At 49.2% G+C, this 22,418-nt stretch overlaps 1 protein-coding gene across 6 annotated transcripts in view; it reads left to right on the plus strand.

Moving 5' to 3' along the window:
• The window catches only part of MVB12B (multivesicular body subunit 12B), a 188,794-nt gene that overhangs the window by 104,636 nt on the left and 61,740 nt on the right, over positions 1-22,418 (plus strand). For all 6 annotated transcript variants that reach the window (XR_006891083.1, XR_006891082.1, XR_006891081.1 and 3 more), the window contains exon 7: positions 7,169-7,263. Coding sequence is in view for 2 of the 6 variants with exons in the window: in XM_046678816.1 (XP_046534772.1) it covers positions 7,169-7,263 (95 nt within the window). In the remaining 4 variants the exon portion in view is untranslated. The remainder of the gene's footprint in view (positions 1-7,168; positions 7,264-22,418) is intronic.

The raw sequence follows: 22,418 nt of genomic DNA on the forward strand, positions 1-22,418 counted from the left end.
ATCTAAAAGACACTTCTCTGCCCACAGAGTGATCAACAAGTTGGGGCCCATTGAAATGGCGCCACTTGAAATTGCTGTCCTCGGGGGCACCAGTGGCCATCGTGCTCTTGGACGTCTCAGTTTTGTGGATGCTTTCAAGCACTTACTCATTCTGTAGCTCCCTTGGCTTGGGTGCTCCAGAAGCGCTGAGCATCTAGTGTCCACAGTCTACTGAAGCTCCTGGCTTCTTCCTTCCTTCCTCCTCTAGTAACGCCTGGGGTCACGATGGGGGGTTTCTTTAATCTCATCAGATGATCAGCTTATGGGAAAGAAGCCAAAGAGTTTGGGTTAACCGATCACAATTCCAAGTGTAAAACTAAGGATTTGATATCTTTTCTCACTAGATGCTATGGTAATCGACATGGGCTCTGGCCACTGTAGTCTTCTAAAATATTTTAAGTGACTGTGAAGTCTCTTATCAGAGTTATACCATAATTTTTTAACCAGTCCCCTATTAGTTGATATTTAATTTGATTCCAGTTTTTGGCTTTATAAGCAACACCATGATGAATGTATTTACTGCTTATGTAAAAACATCCATGAGTCAGAAATAGTTGTATTTTCCAAACCGTTAACCAGCCGCGTCCTGGGCATGAGGAGGAGACAAATAGGAAGCGTTCCTATAAGTTTCTCAAAATTATCTCTAATTACATGTCAGAAACAGATCCATTCATTCACTCAGAAAGTGTTGGGTAATCCTGTGTGGTTCTCCCCAGTGTTTTTTAAGTGCCCACTGGGTGTGGGGCTATGGTGGAAAGAGAGAGTGAACTGGAGACGGTGTTCTGTGACACGTAAACTAATCAGATAGTCGTGTGGTGTGGGAAGGGCTCTGCAGAAAGGAGGGTGTGGCATGTGAGAGCATCTGAAGATGGGGTGCTTCCTCTGGTGGGTGGTCAGGGCAGGAATCTGAGGGGTGGCCTTTCTGAGGGGGAGGAGCCAGCTTCTGGAGAGCTGGGGAACAGTGTTTCAGGCAGAGGGAACAGCAAGTGCAAAGGCCCTGAGGCAGGAATGAGAGTGAGGGGATGGAGGGACAAAAAGCAGCTGGTGAGGTTGGAAGATGTGAGTGCAGAGGTCATGAACCAGATGAGGTCAGAGAGGGGGGATGGGCCAGAATTGGCAGGACTGCGCAACCATGGGGCGGTTTAGATTTCATTCTGATGCAGAGGGAAGGCGCCAGTGGGTTTTTTTAAGTGTCTGATTTCTTTTTGTTTTAACTTTTTTATTTTTTTTAAGATTGGTACCTGAGGGGCTGGCCGGTGGCGCAGCAGTTAAGTGCGCACATTCTGCTTCGGTAGCCCGGGTTTCGCAGGTTCGGATCCCAGGTGCAGACATGGCACCGCTTGGCAAGCCATGCTGTTGTAGGCGTCCCACATATAAAGTGGAGGAAGATGGGCACAGATGTTAGCTCAGGGCCAGGCTTCCTCAGCAAAAAGAGGAGGATTGGCAGCAGATGTTAGCTCAGGGCTAATCTTCCTCAAAAAAAAAAAAAAAGATTGGTACCTGAGCTAACATCTATTGGCAATCTTTTTTTTTTCCTTCTTATTTTCCCTGAAACCCCCAGTACATAATTGTATTTTTAGTTGTGGATCCTTCTGTGGGACCCACCTCAGCATGGCCTCATGAGTGGTGCCATGTCTGCGCCCAGGATCTGAACCGGTGAAACCCTGGGGCCGCTGAAGCGGAGTGCAGGAACTTAACCACTCGGCCACGGGGCCGGCCCCACCAGTGGGTTTTGTAATGGCTCTGTACGGAGGCCCTCGTGAGCAGGACTCTAAAATAATGCCAGGGATGGCGGGAACAGGGAGAATCAGAATAGGAGTTCCGCATGGAACTGTAATAGGAATTTTATCCTTGTGCGTGCTCACCACACGCCTGGTTCTGCGCTGTCTGCTCTGCCTGCATTGTAGCGAGCTGTGCACTACGAGGCAACACACCCTCAGGGAAGGGCACCCGGCTCCAGGTGGCACTGGGATGTGAACCCGTTTTGGGTGGACTCTGAGGTCAGTGCCCTTAACCACTACAACGGCTCTGCCTCCCTGGGTACGTGGTCGGGCCATCGGTTGTCCGTTGCTTTTCCCTTTATACCATATTACAGGGACCATGACCTGTCAGGGTCACCAAACTAGTAAGTGGCAGAGGTGTTGAGTACCTGGCATCATTGGTTTCGAAAGGGTCTTCGGGATGGACCCTGCATTCCTGGTTGAGCAGTCTCATTCAGTGTGCCTCAAGAAGGTACGTCAGGGTAACTTAAGGTGGTCACGGTAACCTGCAGGGGACGCGTGCACTAACCTTTCTGTTAAGTCCTGCTGCCTCATCTCTGAAGGCCTCAGTTTTCTGTTCTGTTAAATGAAAATAATGGATGGTTCCTACCTGGAAAGGCTGCTGGGAGGGTTAGGCAGGGCGGTGGAGGGAAAGGAACCCAGCCCCGTGCCTGGCAGGCGGGTCTCCACCAGCTGCCGGGAACTGAATCTCATTTCGCTCTGAGACTCAGCTGATTGCAGAGCGGTCCTGCCTGCCCGTCACTTTCACCTAATCTGAGGTGGCAGCGCCCCGGGGCCACTTCTCCGTCAGCAGGTGGCATCTTTCGATTTAACCACAGGTGATCTGTCCCCTCGGCCCAGACTGCCCATTCTCAATTCACAGGAGGCCTTGGTGTGCCTCTTCTTCCTCCTGTCACGTGTCCCCTCCTTCCTGTGTCCAGCAGAAGAGGCTGTTTGCAGCGTGGGGAGCTCTTCTCCCTGAGGCTCCCTCTGGTCAGGGTCTTTCCCACTCCTGCTCTCGGAATGCTCCGCACACTCGCTCTCGCATCAGCCACTGCAGCTGGCGTGTTTGGTAACTTGATTTCAATCCAACAGATTCCTATTGAGCAATTACTCTGTGAAAGACATAGGCAGGCCTGTGACTTAAATTCGCTTTTAATTTCATATTCATTGCATCAGCCACACATTGTCTGTTGCATGAGATCAGAAGCTTTCTTTTTTTCCCCCCTTGTAAATTCCTGGTTGCTGCCACCACTGATTTCTTACGTCATACCTGTTTCCTGTCACGGAGAGGAGTAGGGTGCATAGTGTAAGGAGTTTCCCGGAGACCCCTTGATGTAACGGAAAAAAAATACATGCAGAAATGAAACAATGGAGGCAACCGCAGTTCATGTACATAATGGACTAGGTTCAACACTTGATTTGGTCAACCGGTGTTCGGAAATTGTATGTTCTAGGGTGGAAATTGTCCAAGAAAGTGGGGTACAAAATGGATGAGATTTGACCCAGCTCTCGAGGAGGTCACAGTCATGTTAGGGAGACAGGCTTCTATTGGATGAATACAGCATAGTGTGATAACTGGAGTGAGATAGGACATACAGGCACTGAGTCTAGCCTGGGACAAGTCCAGGGAAGTTTCAACAGAAGAGAGGATTCTTAGGTGGGGTCTTGAAGGATGAATAGGAGTTTGGAGAGTAGGTAAAGGAGAAATGGAGATTCTAGGAAGAGAGAGCAGCGTGGATAAAGAATCAGGCATGAAAAAACATGGCATGTTCAGAGATTCACAAGCCTTTTGCTCCTCCTGGTGGAGGGAGAAGTCAGCAGTGACAAGAGAGGGAGACAGGAGAGGTGCGCTGGTGTATGAGGACGGCTAAAACCGTACGGATGGATGTGAATTAGGTTGTCCAGGGAAAGCGTGTGAAGTGAGGAGAGAGCTAAACCAGAACCCTTGCAAACGGCAACCTTTAAAAAGTTGAAGGAGGAGCCAGAGAGGAACATCTGTGAGGAAGAAAGAGAACAGGCCAGGGGAGGGAGAGTTGCAGAGTGGTCGGCCAGGCAAACTGTGACGCCGGGAGAGGCAAGAAAGTTCAGCCCAGGATGTCCATGGCGGGTGTGGGGCAGCTAGGGAGCCAGCACCTTGATTTCTCTGGTTTGTATATACTTCTTTTTTAAGTCCTGTGTGCCATAGAATTTTCCCGAAACTGCTCATTTCGAGGGTTGCAGCAGGTCATTCGACAGGAATTGTTAAGGGTCTGCACACAGTAGGTGCTAAGTAACTGTTTGCAGTTTCATGATAATCTCCATCATCATTTGCTGCCCCCTTCCCATCTACCATAGCATCTCACTTTCCCACGGGGAGGCACTCTTTTAAAATTACAAATTGCATCTTGTCACGTCTCTTCTTAAAAGAAGCCTGTCCTTCAGGATAAAATCAGAACTCACGCAGGGTGCTGAGTGCTGTGGCCCCTGTTCAGCCTGGTCCCTCGCCCTCTCTCTGGCCTTCAGGCTCTGGCCACCCTGGCCTTCTTCCAGGCCTGCCCTCCCAGAATTTCTGCTGCCTAGGAGGCTGGCCGCAGAGCCTCAGGCACTGCTGCTCCTCCCTGGCACACCCCGTGGCCTGCCCATCCTCGCTTCTCCACCCACCCGGCACTTCCTCAGGGAAGCCTCCAGGAGCATCACTCCCCCCACCAGTGCTTCCTGCTTTCTGTGCGTGATTGCATTTGTAAGCTACTCTTGGTTCCTGTAACCTTGTGGACATTTTCATGTCCCCCTGCTGCAAGGTGAGCTCTGCCACAGCAGGGGCCCTGCCTGACCTCTGACCACTGAATGGCTGGGTTGGCCCCGTTTTCTCCTCTGGCTCAGGTTGGCCTCTTTGCTGTCATCCGTGCCTGCCCATCTAACACCCTGCCTCCTCCTGAACCTTCCCGAATGCCTCCAGCCCCCAGAGGAGCTACCACCCAGCCCAGATGTTTGGTGTCCTTGGTTGGGTTGGCTGTACCTTTTTAGGGCTTTCAAAGCTTAGAAATCTTAGGGTGTGGCGGGCCTGAAGCGCACTTCTTCCCCCAGCTCCTGGCAGTCCCCTCCTTGGTCCAGTGGGTGCAGTAACGGCACCTGGCCCCGGCCAGCTTCCTGGATGTGCAACCAGTACAGTCCCACAGAGCCCCGTGCTCAGAAGGGCCCCATGCTTGGTTTAATGCTCTGCTGTCATTGACTTGAAATTCTTAACCATATTTGACCCAGGGCCCCACGTTTTCATTTTGCACTGGGCCCTGCGTGCCGTGTCACCAGGGCCTGTACCTGCCTCATCAGGGCCATGTGAGGAGCCCAAAGTGAATTCGTGAGATCTGCATACCCCAGGGCGCAGTGCACGGCGAGCACTCTCTGCAGGGTCACCTGTCATCATTGTAGCTCTGCTCAACCACAACCACAGTCGATAATTCATTCTTCTGTTTGCTCGGCTCCATTGACTGAGTGCTGTGGTCAGAGCATTGATCAATGGCTGTAAAGCCTTCTGCAGCTGCTCCGCACCCTCTCCGGCCTCCCAGCCCTGGCCAGTCTTCAGAGTCACTGCTGGAGCTTGTTAGAAATAGATTTCTGGGCTAGCCCCCAGGCCCATGGAACCAGCCTCCCCAGGGTCAGGGCCGTGAATCTGTATCGTTAGCAATTTCCCGGGTGGCTCTGCCTCTTCCGTCTGTGCTGTGATGTGTGAAACAGAGTTGGGAACCTTCATCCCAGGGGATAGAACCCAGACCTCTCGGTGTGGCATTTGGCGTCCTTTGCAGGCCAGCCGCCTGCCTTTCCAGCATCTTTTCCCATGTGTACCGTTAACCCCGCACCAGAGCGTTGGCTTGCCCTGACTCCCTGGTGAGTCCCTCTTACTCCTTTAACACTCACGTCCTCCTCTGAGAAAGTGTCACTGGAAGCCCCGTCCCCTTAATCAGAAAGTGTGGTTCTTTCCTTTCATGTTCACTCAGCGCCTGATTTCGTTCTCTGAGCACACGTCATGGTGCCCAGTGATTTGTTCCTGCACCTTCTTCCCTGTAATCTGCAAGCTTCTTCAGGGAGCCCACCTGCACATCCTTAGGTAGCATCAGCAATGAGCAGACCATGCAAGGTCACTGCGGCACATCAGAGGGCCCTATGGATACTTCTCCATGTGCTGTGTCTGCTGGTCCCCCCGCAGCCCTGAGCTCACAATCGGTGCTCAGGAAAGCCCACTGCATCAGTGCACAGGTGTTTGCGGTCCGTGCTCGCTCTGTGCCGGCAAACTGAGCGCAAACCCAGCCCTTGGCTCCCGTCTCATCCCCGGAGGCCCCTGCTCGCTCTGGCTCTGTGGGAAGAGGCTCTGCCTGGAGAACATTTCCTCCCAGGAGTCTGTACGTGCAAGAATCATTCAAGGAGGTCGTGCCTTTGTTGTGTGAAAAAGGTGACATGTAAACCTTAAAGCTTTCTTTATGTAATAAGCGCTCCGTCCCCCGGTCTCTTCCCTTCTGGAAATGACTGAGTGTAGTCAAAGCTCAGGCTACAGAGTTGTTTCAAAACACCCCCAGTCATGCCAAGAAGAGGGATTTTTGTTTTTCCTCCCAGACCTGTTGAGTCTTAAATACTTTTCCCGTTATTTCAATCTTACTTTTCTGCATTTGCTGTGGGCAGCTGATGACCACACCAAGTGGTGATTTGCTTTTGATGGAATGCTCACTCAATGCTGTGTGCATTGTGGACTTTAAGGCCCAACACCTGCGCTGTAAGAGACAGCACTGGACTGAGCGGAGACGCTTTCCTCAGTACCTAGTATGTGCTTCCCACCCGAGGGGAACACACAGACATGGCAATTCAGAGGAATGTGCCATTCTGATTCTCAGTGGTCAGCACTTTCCTGGACCCACATGGCAATGATAATACCCAACACCCTCCTTCACAAAGTGCTTTCTGTGCTGCTGTCCTCAGCGGCCCTCCGGGACAGGTATGGAAGTCATTGGATGGATAATGGAACCAAGATGGCGGGACAAACCCAGGCTCATTTTCAGAGCTTGAGTGTTCTGGTCCCACTGGTGTATTTTGCCCAGTGGGCAGAGTCTGGACTGAATTGCCCATCTCCTTAAAGCACCTTGGACGTGCCATAAGGCTTGGGAAACCCTTTCTTCCTCTTGGATGTCCTTCCTGGTATGGAAAAAGGTGGGTGCTGATTTCTGGAAACTTTTGAATTCCTTGAGGGGACTCGAGCTGCTGGGGAAGTCCTGCTCACCAGGATTAGCGGGCACTCCTCCTGCTCCGTGCTCCCGTGGGCTGTCGAGGGGCCAGGTGCTTTCTGCGCCTTGGGGAACGCTCATGCACACTGTAACCTCCTTTTTCTCCTGTCTCTTTCTCAGGCACATCTCTCTAACGCTGCCTGCTACCTTCCGAGGCAGGAACAGCACGCGCGCCGACTATGAGTACCAGCACTCCAACCTGTATGCCATCTCAGGTAGGTGGGGCCGCTGCTAAGGGCCAGCCACCGCGTCTGCGACCCGGGCACCGCCTCCCTCTGCGTGCTTCCAGGCTTCTAACGGCACCTGTCTGTCTTACCTCTCTTTCTTTCCCTGCAAGGGGCCTGTTCCCTGCAGGCACCAGGCCTTCCCTCTCCTTTGTGTCACCGCCGCGCTTAGAGAAGGGCCAAATACTCAGCATGTTTGGAAACTAATGATGAAAAACAATGTGTGGATTTCACAAGCTTGAAGGGAGGTTTCCAGAGAATAGTCACTGCGTTGTTCACCTGCCAGATCCAGGGCTGGGTTCCCAGGGGGACTGAGGCCCCGTCCCCTCGCGCTCCCGTATCCAGGTCTGTCCTCACCTCTCATTTCCCAAAGCCTGGTTTCTGGCCAGAAGTTACACTGGCGGTCTCCCCTCATACCCCCATCGTGTGAGTCTGTGATTTCTGAACGCAGCCTTGAAATGGACAGTGTTACCTTGGCAGGACCTTCGCCAGTCCCAGTTCCCTTTCACCTTTGCCCAGGGAGGGGAGAACTTATGAGCCTTATTACAGAACTGAGATTCATTAGGTGCCTGGCCGTGCAGGTGACTTGCTAAGAGGCACGGAAACCCACAAACTGGCCTCCGATTATACTGGGCCTCCGGTCGGGGGTGTTTGTACGTAAGGGGGAAGTGGCAAATCGGTGCCACTTACCCGTGCACGCCCTTAATGGTGAGTGACATTTTGAACACGGGAACATGGCATTCATTCATGTACCATAATGAATCGGTTATTTAAAAGGTAATCTTTTTTTTCTAAAAATTGCAACTTGAGGTTACTAAATAGACGAAATAGAACAATGGTATAATTCTTGTCAGTATTAGTTTCTCTTGTTATGATCACTCCCTAATAGGTTTGGAAGTATAAGCAAAAGCCAGTTGTTCCATTTCTGGGTGGCACTCCTGCTGGGGGAAGGGCAGAAGACGGATGTTCTTAAAGCCCGCGTCCTTGGCCACACTCCAGGAGCCAGGCTCCCGAAAGGTAGAGGGAACACGTTGTCTGAGAAAAGCATCTCCTGGGAGAGTTTCTTTTGTGCTGCGGCTGTTTCAGCAGAGTCGACAAGGAGCATAACAAGTGTGGAAAGATGACCTATTTTGTAGAAAAGCTGAATATTTCCCCAGATGCTTAGTGGCAGAGTGGTGCAAAAACAGGCCTGTGAAACCCAGCAGGGCGACCCCATCCCTAATGCACGTAAGGAGAGCTCAGTCAGAGCAGATGACTGCTTTCCTCCAGCTTGCAAATCTTTCTCCAGCCCCGGGGGTTCGTCCACCTCCCCCTTACCTGGGTTCTCTGATGGCTTTCCCAGCTGTTGGCGTTTCTGCGGAAAAGGGCCCACAGAGTGAAACCTCCTCTGGTTTGGCAGGAATGTTCCTGTCTGCCTCTGGACCGCTGCTTCCTCGCCCCACGGCTTTGATGAGGTGTTGTCTGGGTTCATTTCAGCTGCTGGTTTAGCAACGCCGAGGTAACAGCCTCAAGACACAGGGGAGGCCATTCAGAAACTTCCTGTTACGTTTATGTAAGTGGCCCGTTGCTTAGATTTTATCTTCCAAACAGAGGTAGTTGAGGCTGCAGCCCATGGCAGCAGGCAGCTCAGGCCTCCTCCGAGGCTGCAGGCACCAAATTGCTCCGCCAGGGTCCAAGCCGGCTTTGTTGTGATGCTGCCAGAAATATCTCGCAGGACCCACCGGCTCCATGAAGCCTGCAAGCTCAGCACTGGGCAGCCGGGGTATACTGGGAAGCCTGCCCGCCCACCCACCGGCAGCCTGCCTGTGAGCCGCTCTGGCTGGAAGGGCGCAGAGACCGCCCCCTCCCCTCTACCATCAGTACTTGGCGCTGAGTGGCACATCTCAGTTTGGTACTGCGAAGTTAAGGTTTTGATGGTTCGTTCCAACAACAGTCAAGGCAGAGTGTGCCCCAGGCCCTAGCCCTTGCCCGGTGCTGGATGCCACGCTAGCTGGAGCTCTGCTGGTAATGAAATGAATCATCAAACTCTTCTCCTTCTGAATGGACTCGGGCACACGCTCACTGCAGGCTTTAGGGGCTAAGCTTTTGGGGCAGTCTCCTGGTGTGCTCTGGTTCGTTCCTGAAAGCATTCGATTACTGCTTTCCTAGTTTGCAGTCCCTTCCTAGGATGAGTATATTTCCAAAAAATGGAATGAGAAATTTAAAAAGCAGCCCACATTTAATTTGTATGTGTGGTTATTAAAGTGATATTTACTTTTAAATGTTTTCCCAGGGGCATACCTGTTAATATATCCCTTCTCCGGTACCTTTCACTCAGATAGTTCGTCTCTGTCATGCCTGCAGGGGGAGAGAGGCTGCTCAGAGCCACTGGAGAACCCAGTGGAGACAGCGTGTAGCTCTGTCCTCACACACGGAGGTGCTCCTGAAATGTTTATGGAAGGGAGGGAGGGAGGAAGAGAAGCGTTTAGCCCAGTGTCTACCTTGCCCAGGAACACCCTCTGTGACCTCTGGGGCAGGTGATCATCCTGATTTGCTGCTCGAATACCCCCAGTGTCTGGGGCCACCACCTCCTACCAGCCTATTCTGTTCCTTGTTCTCCTGGGGTCTGTCTCTCTGTACGTTCATACCCATCCAGCCATTTGGGATACTGTGCTTATTCCATCAGTCAGAATGTGCCCACTGTTCTCCACAGTCCAGCCAAGAGTTCTGTCTTGCACACAGAAGTGGGGTCAGGAACTTCTGACTCAGTGCTGACATCCTGAGAGCTGTGTCCCTTGCTCTGTCACCTTGTACCCGAGTCAGAACGGCCAGGAAGCACACCTTCGATCCTCACCCTTCCCCCTCCAGGAATTTCTCCTAGAAAATACTTACAGATGTGCAAAAACATTTATCCACAAGGATGAGCTGTTTTTTAAAAGTAATGCTCCAGAAAGGGGGGTGGGGGTGGCCTCGTGGTGTAGTGGTTAAGTTTGCGTGCTCTGCTTTGGTGGCCTGGGGTTCATAGGTTCAGATCCCAGGCCTGGACCTACACACCATTCATCAAGCCATGCTGTGTTGGTGTCCCACATACAAAATAGAGGAAGATGGGCACAGATGTTAGCTCAGGGCCAATCTTCCTCACACAAAAAAAGGAGGGGGGGAGCTATCCTAAAAGTCTCAGACAAAGGCAAGTGGTTTAATTATGAAACATCCATACAATGGCCTTAATCAAGCATCCAAAAATGACGATTTAGATAAAAAAGATGTGCATGAATATTGTTAAGTGACAACCAGAATGTGCAATGTGATCTCATTTTAAAAAGTATGTCCAAAGGTCTGAAAAGGTCCAGGCCAAGGTCTTTACTGTGGCTTCCACTGCTCTTTTCTTCTTTCTTCCTTCTTTGCAGTGTCTCAGTTTTCTATGATAGCGGGTGTCGCTTTTGTAGTAGAAACGTAGACCTGACGTTAATCTGGCGTGTCCTTGGTAAGCCTCACTGGCCCCAGCGATCGCCTTGTTTTGTCTGAATGCTCACAGGCCTCCTGACTCATAATATGCTTTCGGATTCTACTGGAAATCAGTTCCAGGCCACAGATCAATAATTTTCTCCGTGTGCCTTTTTGAGAAGATGATTTTTCTCTGTTGTCCGGTTCCCTGGAACCTCCTGTCCACTGACCTTCCTCAGCGACCACCACCTGCAGTTCCAACCCCATCTTTCATGGTCCATGGGCCCTCCAGACGCCGACTGAGCCTGGAAGCCCCTGACTGCTCGAGGCCTCTCCTCACCATTTTTGCTCCTCAAATCCCCCATCACTATGTTATTCTACTCTTTAGGGTTTGAGGGTGATTTTCCTTGAAAGAGGAGATGGAAATAAAAGGGTGGGTGCCCGGCTCGGCTCACTCTGTTAGCTGTGCACATTAGGGTTAGCAGACCGCTTTTGAAGTTATTCTTGCTTTTGATAAATGCCAGCTATGGACTCCGTGCTTTCTGGTGATGGTCTAGCTGGTGTCCACCCCTTAGTTGTGTGCCTTCCAGATCTTTCCTCCTGGGAGGGCCTCTTCAGGGCCATGTTGATTTCTCTAGATTCTACTCCCAACCCCCGCTATGTTTCCTCATCAGGCATCTTCGTGGCTGTTAGTTTTCTTTTTAAGAATATCTTCTTTCCCCTTGAAAAGTCTTCTATTTTAGTCCCTGATGATAGCCTCCTACCTTATTTTTTTCCTTAGAATTTTTTTTAGAAGTTTAGATGTCTGACCATTCATTCCTTTCTACGCCACCTATTCCAGAACTATTTAAAGTAATTCCCAAAATACATGTAATGACATGAAAATGGAAATGACAAAATAAGAGTGAAGGGAAATCCAGGCTGGAAACGTAGAGGGCAGCTGTGGGCAGTCTTGCAGGAAGGGGCGTCTAGGCCTGCGTCTGAGTCGGGGCAGTCTCTGGATGAGATGGAAACAAGCGAATGCCTGGGAAGAAGCTAACTCTTCCTGGTCCTGAATTCGTCCTCATAAAGAGGGCCCTGTAAGATGCTGCGGACCACAGAGCAGCCTCTTTGCGGTGAATTTGATAAGAACAGCCTGTATGCCCGTGTATGGGGTGGGGGTTCACTCATGTCTGAATCCCTAAAATGTTTGCAAGTTGAATGAGATGTTGTGCTGGGCGTCATGTACCTTAGGGGCTGGAGACCTTGGGGGGTGTCAGGAAAGAGTGGCTCCCCTACCTCCGGTCCAACCTGAGGCTCTCACCTGGCCCAAGGCTCCCTGTCAGGAGTGGCTCAGCCCAGAGGTGCCCAGGATTGCTGTTTCTAACCACAGAATGGCTCTTGTCCGTCTTCTGGCAGGTTTTACTTAATGAACAGGTGACAGGAGGCATGGGAAACCACCCTGTGCTATTGTGTTTTTCTTCTTGTTATGAACTGATTTATACCTCCAAGTGAAGAATTTTTACCAAAGATAACTTATTTTTCTCCCTTTGGAAAAAATTGACACAGTAGTGTAAGATAGTAAAATTAAGCAGATGCATATTAAAACTGGCATGTAATAAACCAAAAGTCTCCAGCAGCCCATGAACTCAGGACGAGCCACAGTGCAGAAATACCATGAAGCTCACAGGTGCAGGCAGACAGGGGCTCAGTTTCTTCTCCTTTTAGTACACAGGCGGACTGCCTTGCTGACATCTTCATTTCTCCATCAGCATTAGGCTGACCCTGTAATTGACTGTGCACACCGTCACTTTCGAGAAGGAAAGGGGCACACCGTTGTAACAGGACAAAAGCCATACCCTGGAGCCCTCCCGGCAGACTGCGGGGTGTGGTCACCCTGCCTTCAGCTTTTTTGTTTTTTTTCGTTTTTTTTCAGTTTTCTTTTTGATTGCTGGAAAAGCCATCTTTTTGGCCTCCACAGCTGTTCCCTCTTAAAAACCAGTTCCCTTTCAAGATGTTTGACACCAGGAAGCATGTGTGAGCGTGGACAAGCCTGAGTCCATCGGCTCATCACTCTGGCGCACAACACGCGTATGGAGAAAAGGACGATTTTATCTGAAACACAGAACCGCGTACAAGCCGTGTAACTCTGACATCAGACCAGGAAAGCACAAAGCAATTAAAAATAATTAATGATTTCTGAGTATCAGCCTTCTCCATGCAGTTTTAATCTAGTCCTCATTTAAATTGGAAGATGGACATTTAATTATCAGTATTATGAAATTCATGATTTATCTATTTCATCCAATTGGATAAAATTTCTGCCACCAGCTCTGCGTCTTATTATGAAAAAAAAAATCTGTATATTTTTACAGTATGATCATTTAAAAACTCATCTACAGTCTACCAACCAATTATAAACGTATTTTCCTTTCAATCGTAGGGATTGCGTTCTTTCTGTCTTTTAATTAGGAAAAGAACCTCACCTGGAAAATGCGAAAATCAACTTAATACTTTAATGATCCTAAAACATTGGGTTGGAAAACGAAGGCTAAAAGACTCACCCAATAGGGTGCTCGAGAAATGCTGTGCTTTTCTGTGTCAGGTGTCCTAGCCAACAGCTGCTCCTCGTGTGTTCATGGTGTCATGCTGCAGAATTTGCATCCGCATTCTGCATGTGTGTGCCCAAGGTTCTCCGTTCTCCATATTTGGGGGGGGTGTCAGCTCGTGCGTAGGTTGATTATGTTCCTGATAACCCCGAATGAGGGAAAGCTGCTGTCTTCCAGTGGCAGCCTCTGAGCAACGATGCTAGTCAGCCTCTCGTTCACAGGTACCCCCGTGGCCTTTGTCTTCAGTGGACATGTTCATGTGGCGTTCACGGCCTTGTATTTCAGACTCCTGGATCCCTTTATCCTCCACTGAGGATTTTCATAATCACCAAGACTGGTTGGAGAGGTGGTGGACGAGTGTGTGGGAGGATAGCAAGGATCGGTTTGGTGCAGCCACAGATAATAGCATATGGGGAGAATTCCTGAATGAAGTGAAAAAATATTTATAATAATGGTGCTCAAATCAAGGAGGAAATAAGTCATTTTAAAGGCATATACATTTTTATCATCACCTCTAACAGCCGTTGCGTCCCCTTGTCTATCCATCTATTCTTGCCCTGACAACAAAATCGAGTACAAAGAAAAATATAAGAAAGAGAAGAAATGAATGGGAGCGGATGGGGAATTGATCGCGTAGTGTATTTGTATATCCTGATGTAAAAGGTACCGTTGACAGGTGGCCAGGTTTGCTCTGTACACAGCCATGTGTGTGCTGTCAGGCGCACGCACGCTGCCTTGTTTCGATTGATGAATTGCCTGCTTTCTTGATTAAACCTTCCGTCACTTAAGAAACAAAAAGCCTGTGTTTAGATGGCAGAGTGGGACATGTCAAAAAAATCTGTCTCCTTTACCTTTGTGCAGATGTTGGGCACAGACTGTAACATGTATTATTAAAATGAATGTGGCATTTACTGTGCATTATTCCTTTCCTGGGAGAAAGGACTGTAAATTATATGCTAATAATAAGCTTTAACCCTTTCGAAATGCAAAAGATTTAAGAGTGCAAATATTCATGTAGGCCTGGCTAATTGGATGTGCTTTTATACATCCGCGTGCTAGCCGTGTCACCGAAGTTAATGAACAGCGTGTGCGGGCGGGCACCTGGGGAACGCGTGCCTCGCCTCCCGGAGGTGTTCCTCGCTGCGAGGGCCTCCTCTAGGCTTTCACAGAGAAATCTAGACCCCGAGACCCCTCAGCTGGGCTCCGGATCATCTTACTATGGGTTCAGTCCATAGCCACATCTAGTTCCCCAGCGAGTCACCTGGAGCTGAGCGTCAAGGGTGGTCCTCTCTTCAGTCTCCTGCGTCCCCTCTTATGAGGCTGGCTGGGCCCGGCCTGGCAGATACCAGGCGTCGGTGCTTCCCTCCTACTTGGCTGTCTTCCTGGACCTGGCTTATCTAGCCTCCGTCCAGTTGCCCAGGTGGCAGACTCATCTCCCCAAAGCACAGCTCCTCAGATCAAACCTTCATGCCCGACCCAGCCCGCTGCCCACTGCCCGCTGTATTAATTCATACCTCACCTGCCCAGCGTTCAGGCTGTCGGTGGCCACTCTCCACCTGTCCGGTGTCTTCTCGCCCTTTCTCTTCACCTGTGCCCACCAGTTTGCGTCAGTCCTGTGTCCTCACCTTTGTGTTTCTCTCTGCATTTGCCCCTGCAGCCCAGTGGCCCAAACTGCCTTACCTTCTCCTCCTCTCTTCTCGCCATCTTCGAAGGCCTGTTCCCAAACTGCTTCTTCCACAAAGCTCTTCTGATTTTCTTCCAGGTGGGGCTGTTCCCTTCCTGCTTTACTCCCACACCACTCTGTGTGGGAGAGATTTCACCTGTGAGCACCTTGAGCCAGAAGAGACTATGTTTAGAGAGGATGGAGGCTGCCTTCAATCATTTTGAATCAAGGAGGATGTAATTGAAGGCGAAGAGAAGGATTGTTTACTCCTCTGTTCATTCAGGAGGCACTGAGAGCTGCCATGTGCCGGGCCCCGTATTCCCTCCCGAGGACAATGGGAAGCCCGTGGAAGAAGGTTCAGCATGTGACTGATGGCATTTGGAGTCAGAAGCAGTCTGGCCATCACACAGAGTCACCGTGAATGGCCGCACAGGTTGTGCAATGCACAAAATGTGTGACTAGCTCCCCTGCTAGACCTGTGCAAAGGCCCTGCGTTATGTTACCTTGGGGAAGTCACTCAACGCTAGTTATTCATACCTGTAAAATAATGCACTCCCTTCCCAGGATTGTCATGAGGATCCAGGGTCTATAAGAACATTCTGTAAAACAAGAAGCAGTGAAGGAATGTCAGCTTCTCTCCATGTTCATCTCCCCTCCAGGGCTGTGATCAGAGTTGGAGCCCAAAGATTTGCTGAGAATTATCACTCAGGACACTGGCTCGTGCCCAGCATGGTCTTCATCTCCTTAGCCCTGTGCCCCTTACATAATTTCATATATAAGGTGACTTCTCTGGAATCAGAACGCTCTGAGTGCTCAGCGAAAATTTCTTCCTCAGTCCAAAGAAACTTGTGATCCAGGCTCTCTGGCCTGGCTCAGCTCGGCACACCCTGGAAGCCGGGATATGCTGTCACACATCGTCACTTAGAAGTGGGTGACTTTCTGTGGCAAGCAGCCCACAAGCCCTTTCCCGGGAAGGTGGCAGAGTGATGGTGTGGGGGCAAGAAGGAGGGAGGCACTTGGCAGAGCAAGCCAGCACCTTCTATAAAATCTTCCAATGTGCTTTTGGTTTTTTTGGAGGAGAAGTGCGGCTTTCTGCTCCAGGCATTCATTTCTGCTTTCCCTGTGCTCCACGGGTAGGAGAAAGTTAAGACTTTTTCCAGTTTCGTCATCATGAAAAATAAAAATATTATTAGGTGACAGATACTTCAGTACTCTTAAAAGGGTGGCCACGCTCCCGCTGTGCTCTCCTTCTCTCGTTGGCTTTTAAGCACGGCAGAGTTGAGGCGGCCGTGGTTTGGTGGCCCACATCCCCCTCTACAATCTGAGAGTGAGGGCCGGTGGGGGCACAAGCACAGGAGCCAGAAAAGCTGGGTTCAGGCCCTGGTTCTCCCACTCCCTAGCCCAGTAACCCCAGGCAAGGCACGAAGCCTTTCTGGATGCAAATTCCCGCATCTCTCAATATCAGTAATTGCAATAACGTCAGTGATTTAAACGTAACAGTAATGCAGCTGATATTAATTGGAAGCTTCCTATGTGTCAGCCATTGTCTAGCATCTAGGGTAGCCGTGATGATGCCCCTCCAGGCCTGAGGCTCTGTGGGAGGGAGCCTTGTGTGCTTTGCAGACTGGGGACCTGTTACCCTCCACTATACAATTGTTGCCCCTGGACTTTCACAGACTTTCCCTCCAAACACTGCCTTGACTGTAAAGTTCCCGAACGCAGGAACAATTAGAGAAAAACCAACTTTCTGACACCTTTCCCCCGTGTGTGTCCATCTTCTTTGTCTGGTTTGTAAGCAGAAATCTGCCCCCCATTTGCCCATCCTAATTCCCTTCCTGGTAGGCGGCATGATTGTGGGCCAGCCGCAGGGTCCTTTCTGCAGGCCTATCCGGAGAAATGCTGACAAAAACGGGAACACGCTTAATCCCAGCTCTTTGTCTGCTCTTTGCACTTCTTCAGAGGTTTTTCTCTGGGGTGAATAAAGTAGCCTGGTTTACCAAACACTCCTGCCTGGGGGCAGCTTCTATCAAATTAGCCTTTTGTTTCTTTCTGTATCTCTATCTCTCTCGCAATAATAGAGTATCAGCTGAGAGGGAAAAATGATATAATTAAGGGAACTTCTTTAATTTAAACACATTCAGGGAGGTGAAGTTGTTTTTGCTTTTATTAAAATGGATTATATTAATTTATTTTAGTAATACGTAACCTTCCTCCAGCGCTTACTGAGTATAAGACTCTGTAGTAAGCACTTTGCATGCGTTTTGTCATTTAATCCCAACAAATCCTTACCAAGAAAACCTCACAGAAAACCTTTAGGGTTTATGCCATGACTATTATCATCTCTATTTTATAGACACAGCACAGCTGCCAGTGTTTCTGAGCCCCCATGCTCAAGCCTTGTAAAATAAATGTCTCTTATAAATATCCTGTCTTTATAAATATTTTTATTTTGCAGGTGGAAAAAACTGAGGTCTTGAGAGATTGTGACTTGCCCAAAGTTACAGTTCCAGTAAGCGGGAGGGCTGAGATTTGATCCCAGGTCTCTCTGAGTCCAGACTCTAAGCTCCAAGTCACTGTGTGGAGGATGCTGCTTTGGCTTGTGTGTGACCCTTTCCCCCCCTTGGGCACGTGGAGGTTGAACATGGCACACTCACCTGGCGTGAATCCTGCTAGGACCAACTTGGTGTGTTAGGTCTCAGCGTCCTTTAAATCTCAGATAATTCCCCAGACCGTCATCTCTGGGACCCCGTCAGAGTGAGGCTTTTGATGCTTGATTGATGACAACCCCCCTAATCCACAGGGCGTCTCCAGTAGTGGGTGTTGGCCGTTGCTGGGCAGAACAGTGAAGGGGTGAGCACACAGCCCCCTCGCAGAAAGCTGAGTGACCTTAGGCAAGAAACTTAACCTGTCTGTGCCTTGGTTTCCTTACCTGTGAAGTGGAGATGGCAGTGTTCGTGGTGAGGGTTAGAGTTGTGCCTGGTACGTAGACAGTGCTGCAGGTGTCTCGCTATGATTGTGCTTATTCCACAGCCCCTTCTCAGATCCTTTTCCAGCCAGGAAAGAGACGATTCCAGGAACCTCAAGGACCCTCCTTCCCATCAGGATGTGGGCCCACCACTGGTCTAGCTTAGACCGTGTGTGGGACAGCTCTGGGCACCTGGATGTCCCCTTGCCATGGTCTTCTCTTAGCCCTGTGGTGACAGTGGGTGGCCCAAACCCACCATTTCACTTATTGGGACTGTCCCCGAGGTGTTCCTCTCCCGGTGCCCCAGCTCTGCTGGACTCTGCCCACGACCAGGCTCCTCTTTGAACTGACAGTCACTTTATTGTCACCCTGCTTTGTAGCTTCTTTCCCTAGATCGGGCCTCCTAAGATGCCAGCCTCTGCCGAAACCAAGCCAGAGGTTACTGCGCCCGTCCAGACCCGTGCGCTCCCATCAGCACACAGCCTCAGCTTCCCCTCCTGCCTGCTTCCAGCTCCCCGAGTCCTCCTGCTGCCCCTGTGACTGAGCCCCGGACGCCAGCCTCGCTCCCTGACCACAACAGTCACAGGGGTCAGGCTCCAGGGTAGCGTGTTGAAACTCTTGATGGCTCAGTGAGTAGAGATGTGGGTGTTGACAGAACCTGGGGAGCAGGTGGACAGCCACATAGATTCGGTGAGGAGATCGAAAGTTACCCTTTATCTATCACACAACATGAGCGCCCTCCCTTTTGTCAGAATGTCAGAACGAATGCGCTTAACTGCTAACATTAGGACAAAAGTAACTCTGGTCTGTTTCAGAACAATGAAGCCACCTTTCCTGTGACAGACACCCGAACCCGTCCATTGTCATGCATATGGTGCTTGTGTCCTGAATACCCAATGCTTTTTACCCTCCTTTTATTAATGGCCAATGATGGTCCTAACTTGTTTATGTTAAAAAAAAAAACAAAAAAAAAACAAACACCTCCGGCACTCCAGCTTAGAGTTTGGATGGAATATATTTATCACGTGTCCCAGAGACCGAGGCTCCTTATGCCTCAGATTTGTCTTTCGATTGTCTCTAAGACAATGAGTGATGCGGAGCTCTCCTCCAAGGTTGAGATCCTTTGTTAGAGAGCGCTTTCTCACGCCTGACTTGTTTTATAGCATGAGCGATCTCATGATCCACTGGTGAGCCAACATCCATAATTTTGAATGAGAGAGCAGAGCTTGCCTCGTTGGCCTGGAGCATCGCTTCTGGTGACACACTTAGAAGTATTTAATCGCTCGCTACCTACAGGCAGTAAAGGCACCCGTCTTTATGTTCCATTGCCTCATGTGTTCGCCTGTCAGAGGGTCCTTTGGTCCATGAATTACGCAGTCCTCACTCACCCTTATTCAGCCAGAGGTGGTCGTGCCTTTTGTAGGTCCAAATGGGCAGATGCTTTGGCTGTAAGCTTCTTAGCTGTTTATGCTTCTTGTAAACTGTGGCCATCTGATAGGTTTCCCAATTCTAAGAAAGGCCGTCTGTCTTGGTTATAACATCTTGTTCAGTGCACAGTTCTCCGCTGGAGTTCAGGGTCCGTTCTGGGAGGCTGGGGCAATGATGTCTCCTTCACAGGTATGTGCCTAGCACCTGGCCCGGGACCTGGCCCGCAGGAGGCGCTCAGTGGTGTTTGTTGTTCAGTAGATTCTTGAGATCCACCCTTTTGTTTCCACCCTTTCCAGCTGCATGACTTTGGACAGTTTATGTAACATTTCAGTCCATTTTCTCTTCTGCAATTTTGAGGATTAGAGATAATGTACATGAAGTGCCCAGTGTTGGGTGGGCACCCCCAAAATGGTAGGTGGTATGGCTATCACAAATACTGCTGTTCCAGCCAAGTGCTTCCTATTATTCTAGGAAGCACTCGTCATATTCTCCCTATGGTTTGACCCCCCCCAACCCACCTAAAAATGCAGTCAGGGATGGGGCAGCTGGTCCACTAAGGCAGAGCCAGAAGGGAGCTCACATCTGGAGGGCCCCTACCCCGTTCAGGGGACCTCTTGGCGTAATACAAGGCAAACCTCCTTCCTAGTTCAGAAATAAGTAATTGCTTGAGATGTAGTTTGCTACTGAGTAAAACAGTTTTAAAGAGAACTTCTCAACATTTAAATCAGCCTCCACGTTTCCTTTGCCCATCTCATCGAATCAGCTCTGATTAAGAAAGGATCATATCTGTGCTCAATCATCTAAACAACGTGACTTCTTTCTTCTTTGCCTTTTGGTTTGTGGCTCTTTCCTTCCCACCCCTCCCATCCAAGGATCCTTTAGCAAGGGAAAAATAAAAAAAAAAGAGGGCCCCTTTCCTTACCCCAGAATCCTAACATGGCTATGAGCCGGGGCTAGTTTAAGGGAGCATGAAAGTCATACCACCCACGGAGCACATCATGAAGTCCCTGCTTCAGAGCTCGCTGCCAGGCCGAGGGCCCCCGGGCTTGAAGGCCTGCACAGCGGCCGCGGGACACACTGCCCATCGAAGGCGGCCTTTCCCAGGGTCTGAGAGAGCAGATTAAACAGCTTCCATAGATGTCCCCATCTTATGGGAGGACGCCAGGCTCTCTATCGATGCTGAGGGATTGCTCCTTTCTTCAGGCTACATTTTTTTAAAGAGATATTGTACCTTTTATTTGGATTTAATGAGGACAGACATTTTAATCAGAGGTTAGTCATTTATTTTTGCAAACTATTGTTTTGATTCATCATTTTTGCAGATAATTCAATGGTTCAGTTAGCACAGTGTGTCTACTTTATTAAAACAGGTAATTTTGAAAAAAAAAAGAGAGATGCTATTTTTTGGATCACTGCACAAGAATTGCTTTTATCTTCATCTCTGAGCATAGTTTCTGGTTGTGTTGCCAGAAGGCTCTCTCATGTGCGAGCATTTGTTGTCCTCTCTGATCTGGAGCAGCTTGCCCTTGGACGATCAGGTGTTGGCCACTACTCCCTGTGAAACGGGAGATGGAGAGTAAATTCTGTGCAGTTCCCTTTTAGAGAGACTCTTAGGTCTTAATTGGACTGGAGAAAAGAGCCTACAAGTTATGAACTTTGCAGAGCAGCAGTTCTTAGGCTGAAAACAGATTAATTGTAGCCCTCGCAGTGGGTGGAGTTTAAAAGTCAATTACTGCTTGTCCTATTATAATTTACACACCTAGGATTTGAAAAAGTCTGTCACTTAGTATAAAAATGAAAAGGTTACGTGTACTAGTTTGAGTGTACCTGTGACTTTCCATGTGTAAATGCTCGAGCTACATGTATTTGTATGTATGCAACTTGTAGCTGCAGACCTACGATGTAACTACATCTGAAGAGTAACCTTTACGATCTAGTTCTTGAAATCCATAATGGCTTCGGATACAGTCCTTTGTCTGGCAGTTCCGTCCACTGGTAGGCACTGTGGGCGGCCCCTGCAGAGGCTGGGGAACACTCCACTCCCGGGTCATGAACCAACAAGGGAACAGCCCTTCAGGGGTCAATTTTTTAAAAACAAACTGCTCACGACATTTGCTTTCTTTGATTTTTCCATGTTTGTGTCCTGAATCGGTTAATTCACTCATTAAAAGGATTTATTTTAGGTGGACCAATTAAAACTTCGGAAGCTAATTTTTTGCTGAGCAGCGCAGACCTCTGAAAACGCAATTTATAACATGGCTTCTGCCCTTTTCCACCGAGAGCTGTCTGACGGTGCTCAAACCTCTGGCGCTCATAGGAGTGGAGAACTGCCGTTCTTTGTCCTCCCCTCCGGGCTAAGCTGCCACGTGGGTGGGTTTCTCCCGGCCTCCATTGTTTTAAGGTGAACAGGCAAGTCAGAAAAGTCCAGCCCAGCCCGGGAGTGGCACTCCGTGTTTGTTTGCTTGCATAAACCCCATAGTTTAATTTTTTTTAATAGGAAGCTGCTGTGTAGTTTGGATATTTAAACAGTTATTAACCGAATGACAATTAACAGATTGCATAGACAGATTTTCTTTTGAAAACCTCTGAAACTGAGTACAGTTTGCAAAACTATCACGGCATAGTAATGACAATGAATTTTGATTTCCCGGAACTGATATTAGACTCCTTATTAAACTACGTGCATCTGCTTTTAATTTACTCCAAATAATTGGAAAATGCAATGAAGCTTTCCAATTAAAGCACGGCTTTATGCTGTTTAATAATACCCCCATAATATTATAGCTTATGAAGTGACAGGTGAGTTGGTGTATGAATAAAACATAAAGGCAGCAATAAGGGACAGAAAACCGGAGACAGTTGTGGGGGTTTTAAATGCTGGATGTAATTTGCATATATTAATCTCTTCTTTTCAGCCTTATCAGGCGTTCTTCAGTATTTGAAGTTAAAATAGCGTTGACAGGCGGGAGTACGCTTAGTTTTTTCAAGGATTTATTACTTGTATAATTTCTGATCTTTAATAAGCAGATATGACTGATCCTCATAGTTCTATAGAAATCGGTTAATTGTTCCAGATGGC

Source organism: Equus quagga, chromosome 1 (assembly GCF_021613505.1).
Source record: "Equus quagga isolate Etosha38 chromosome 1, UCLA_HA_Equagga_1.0, whole genome shotgun sequence".
In the NCBI taxonomy this organism is placed as follows: Eukaryota; Metazoa; Chordata; class Mammalia; order Perissodactyla; family Equidae; genus Equus; species Equus quagga.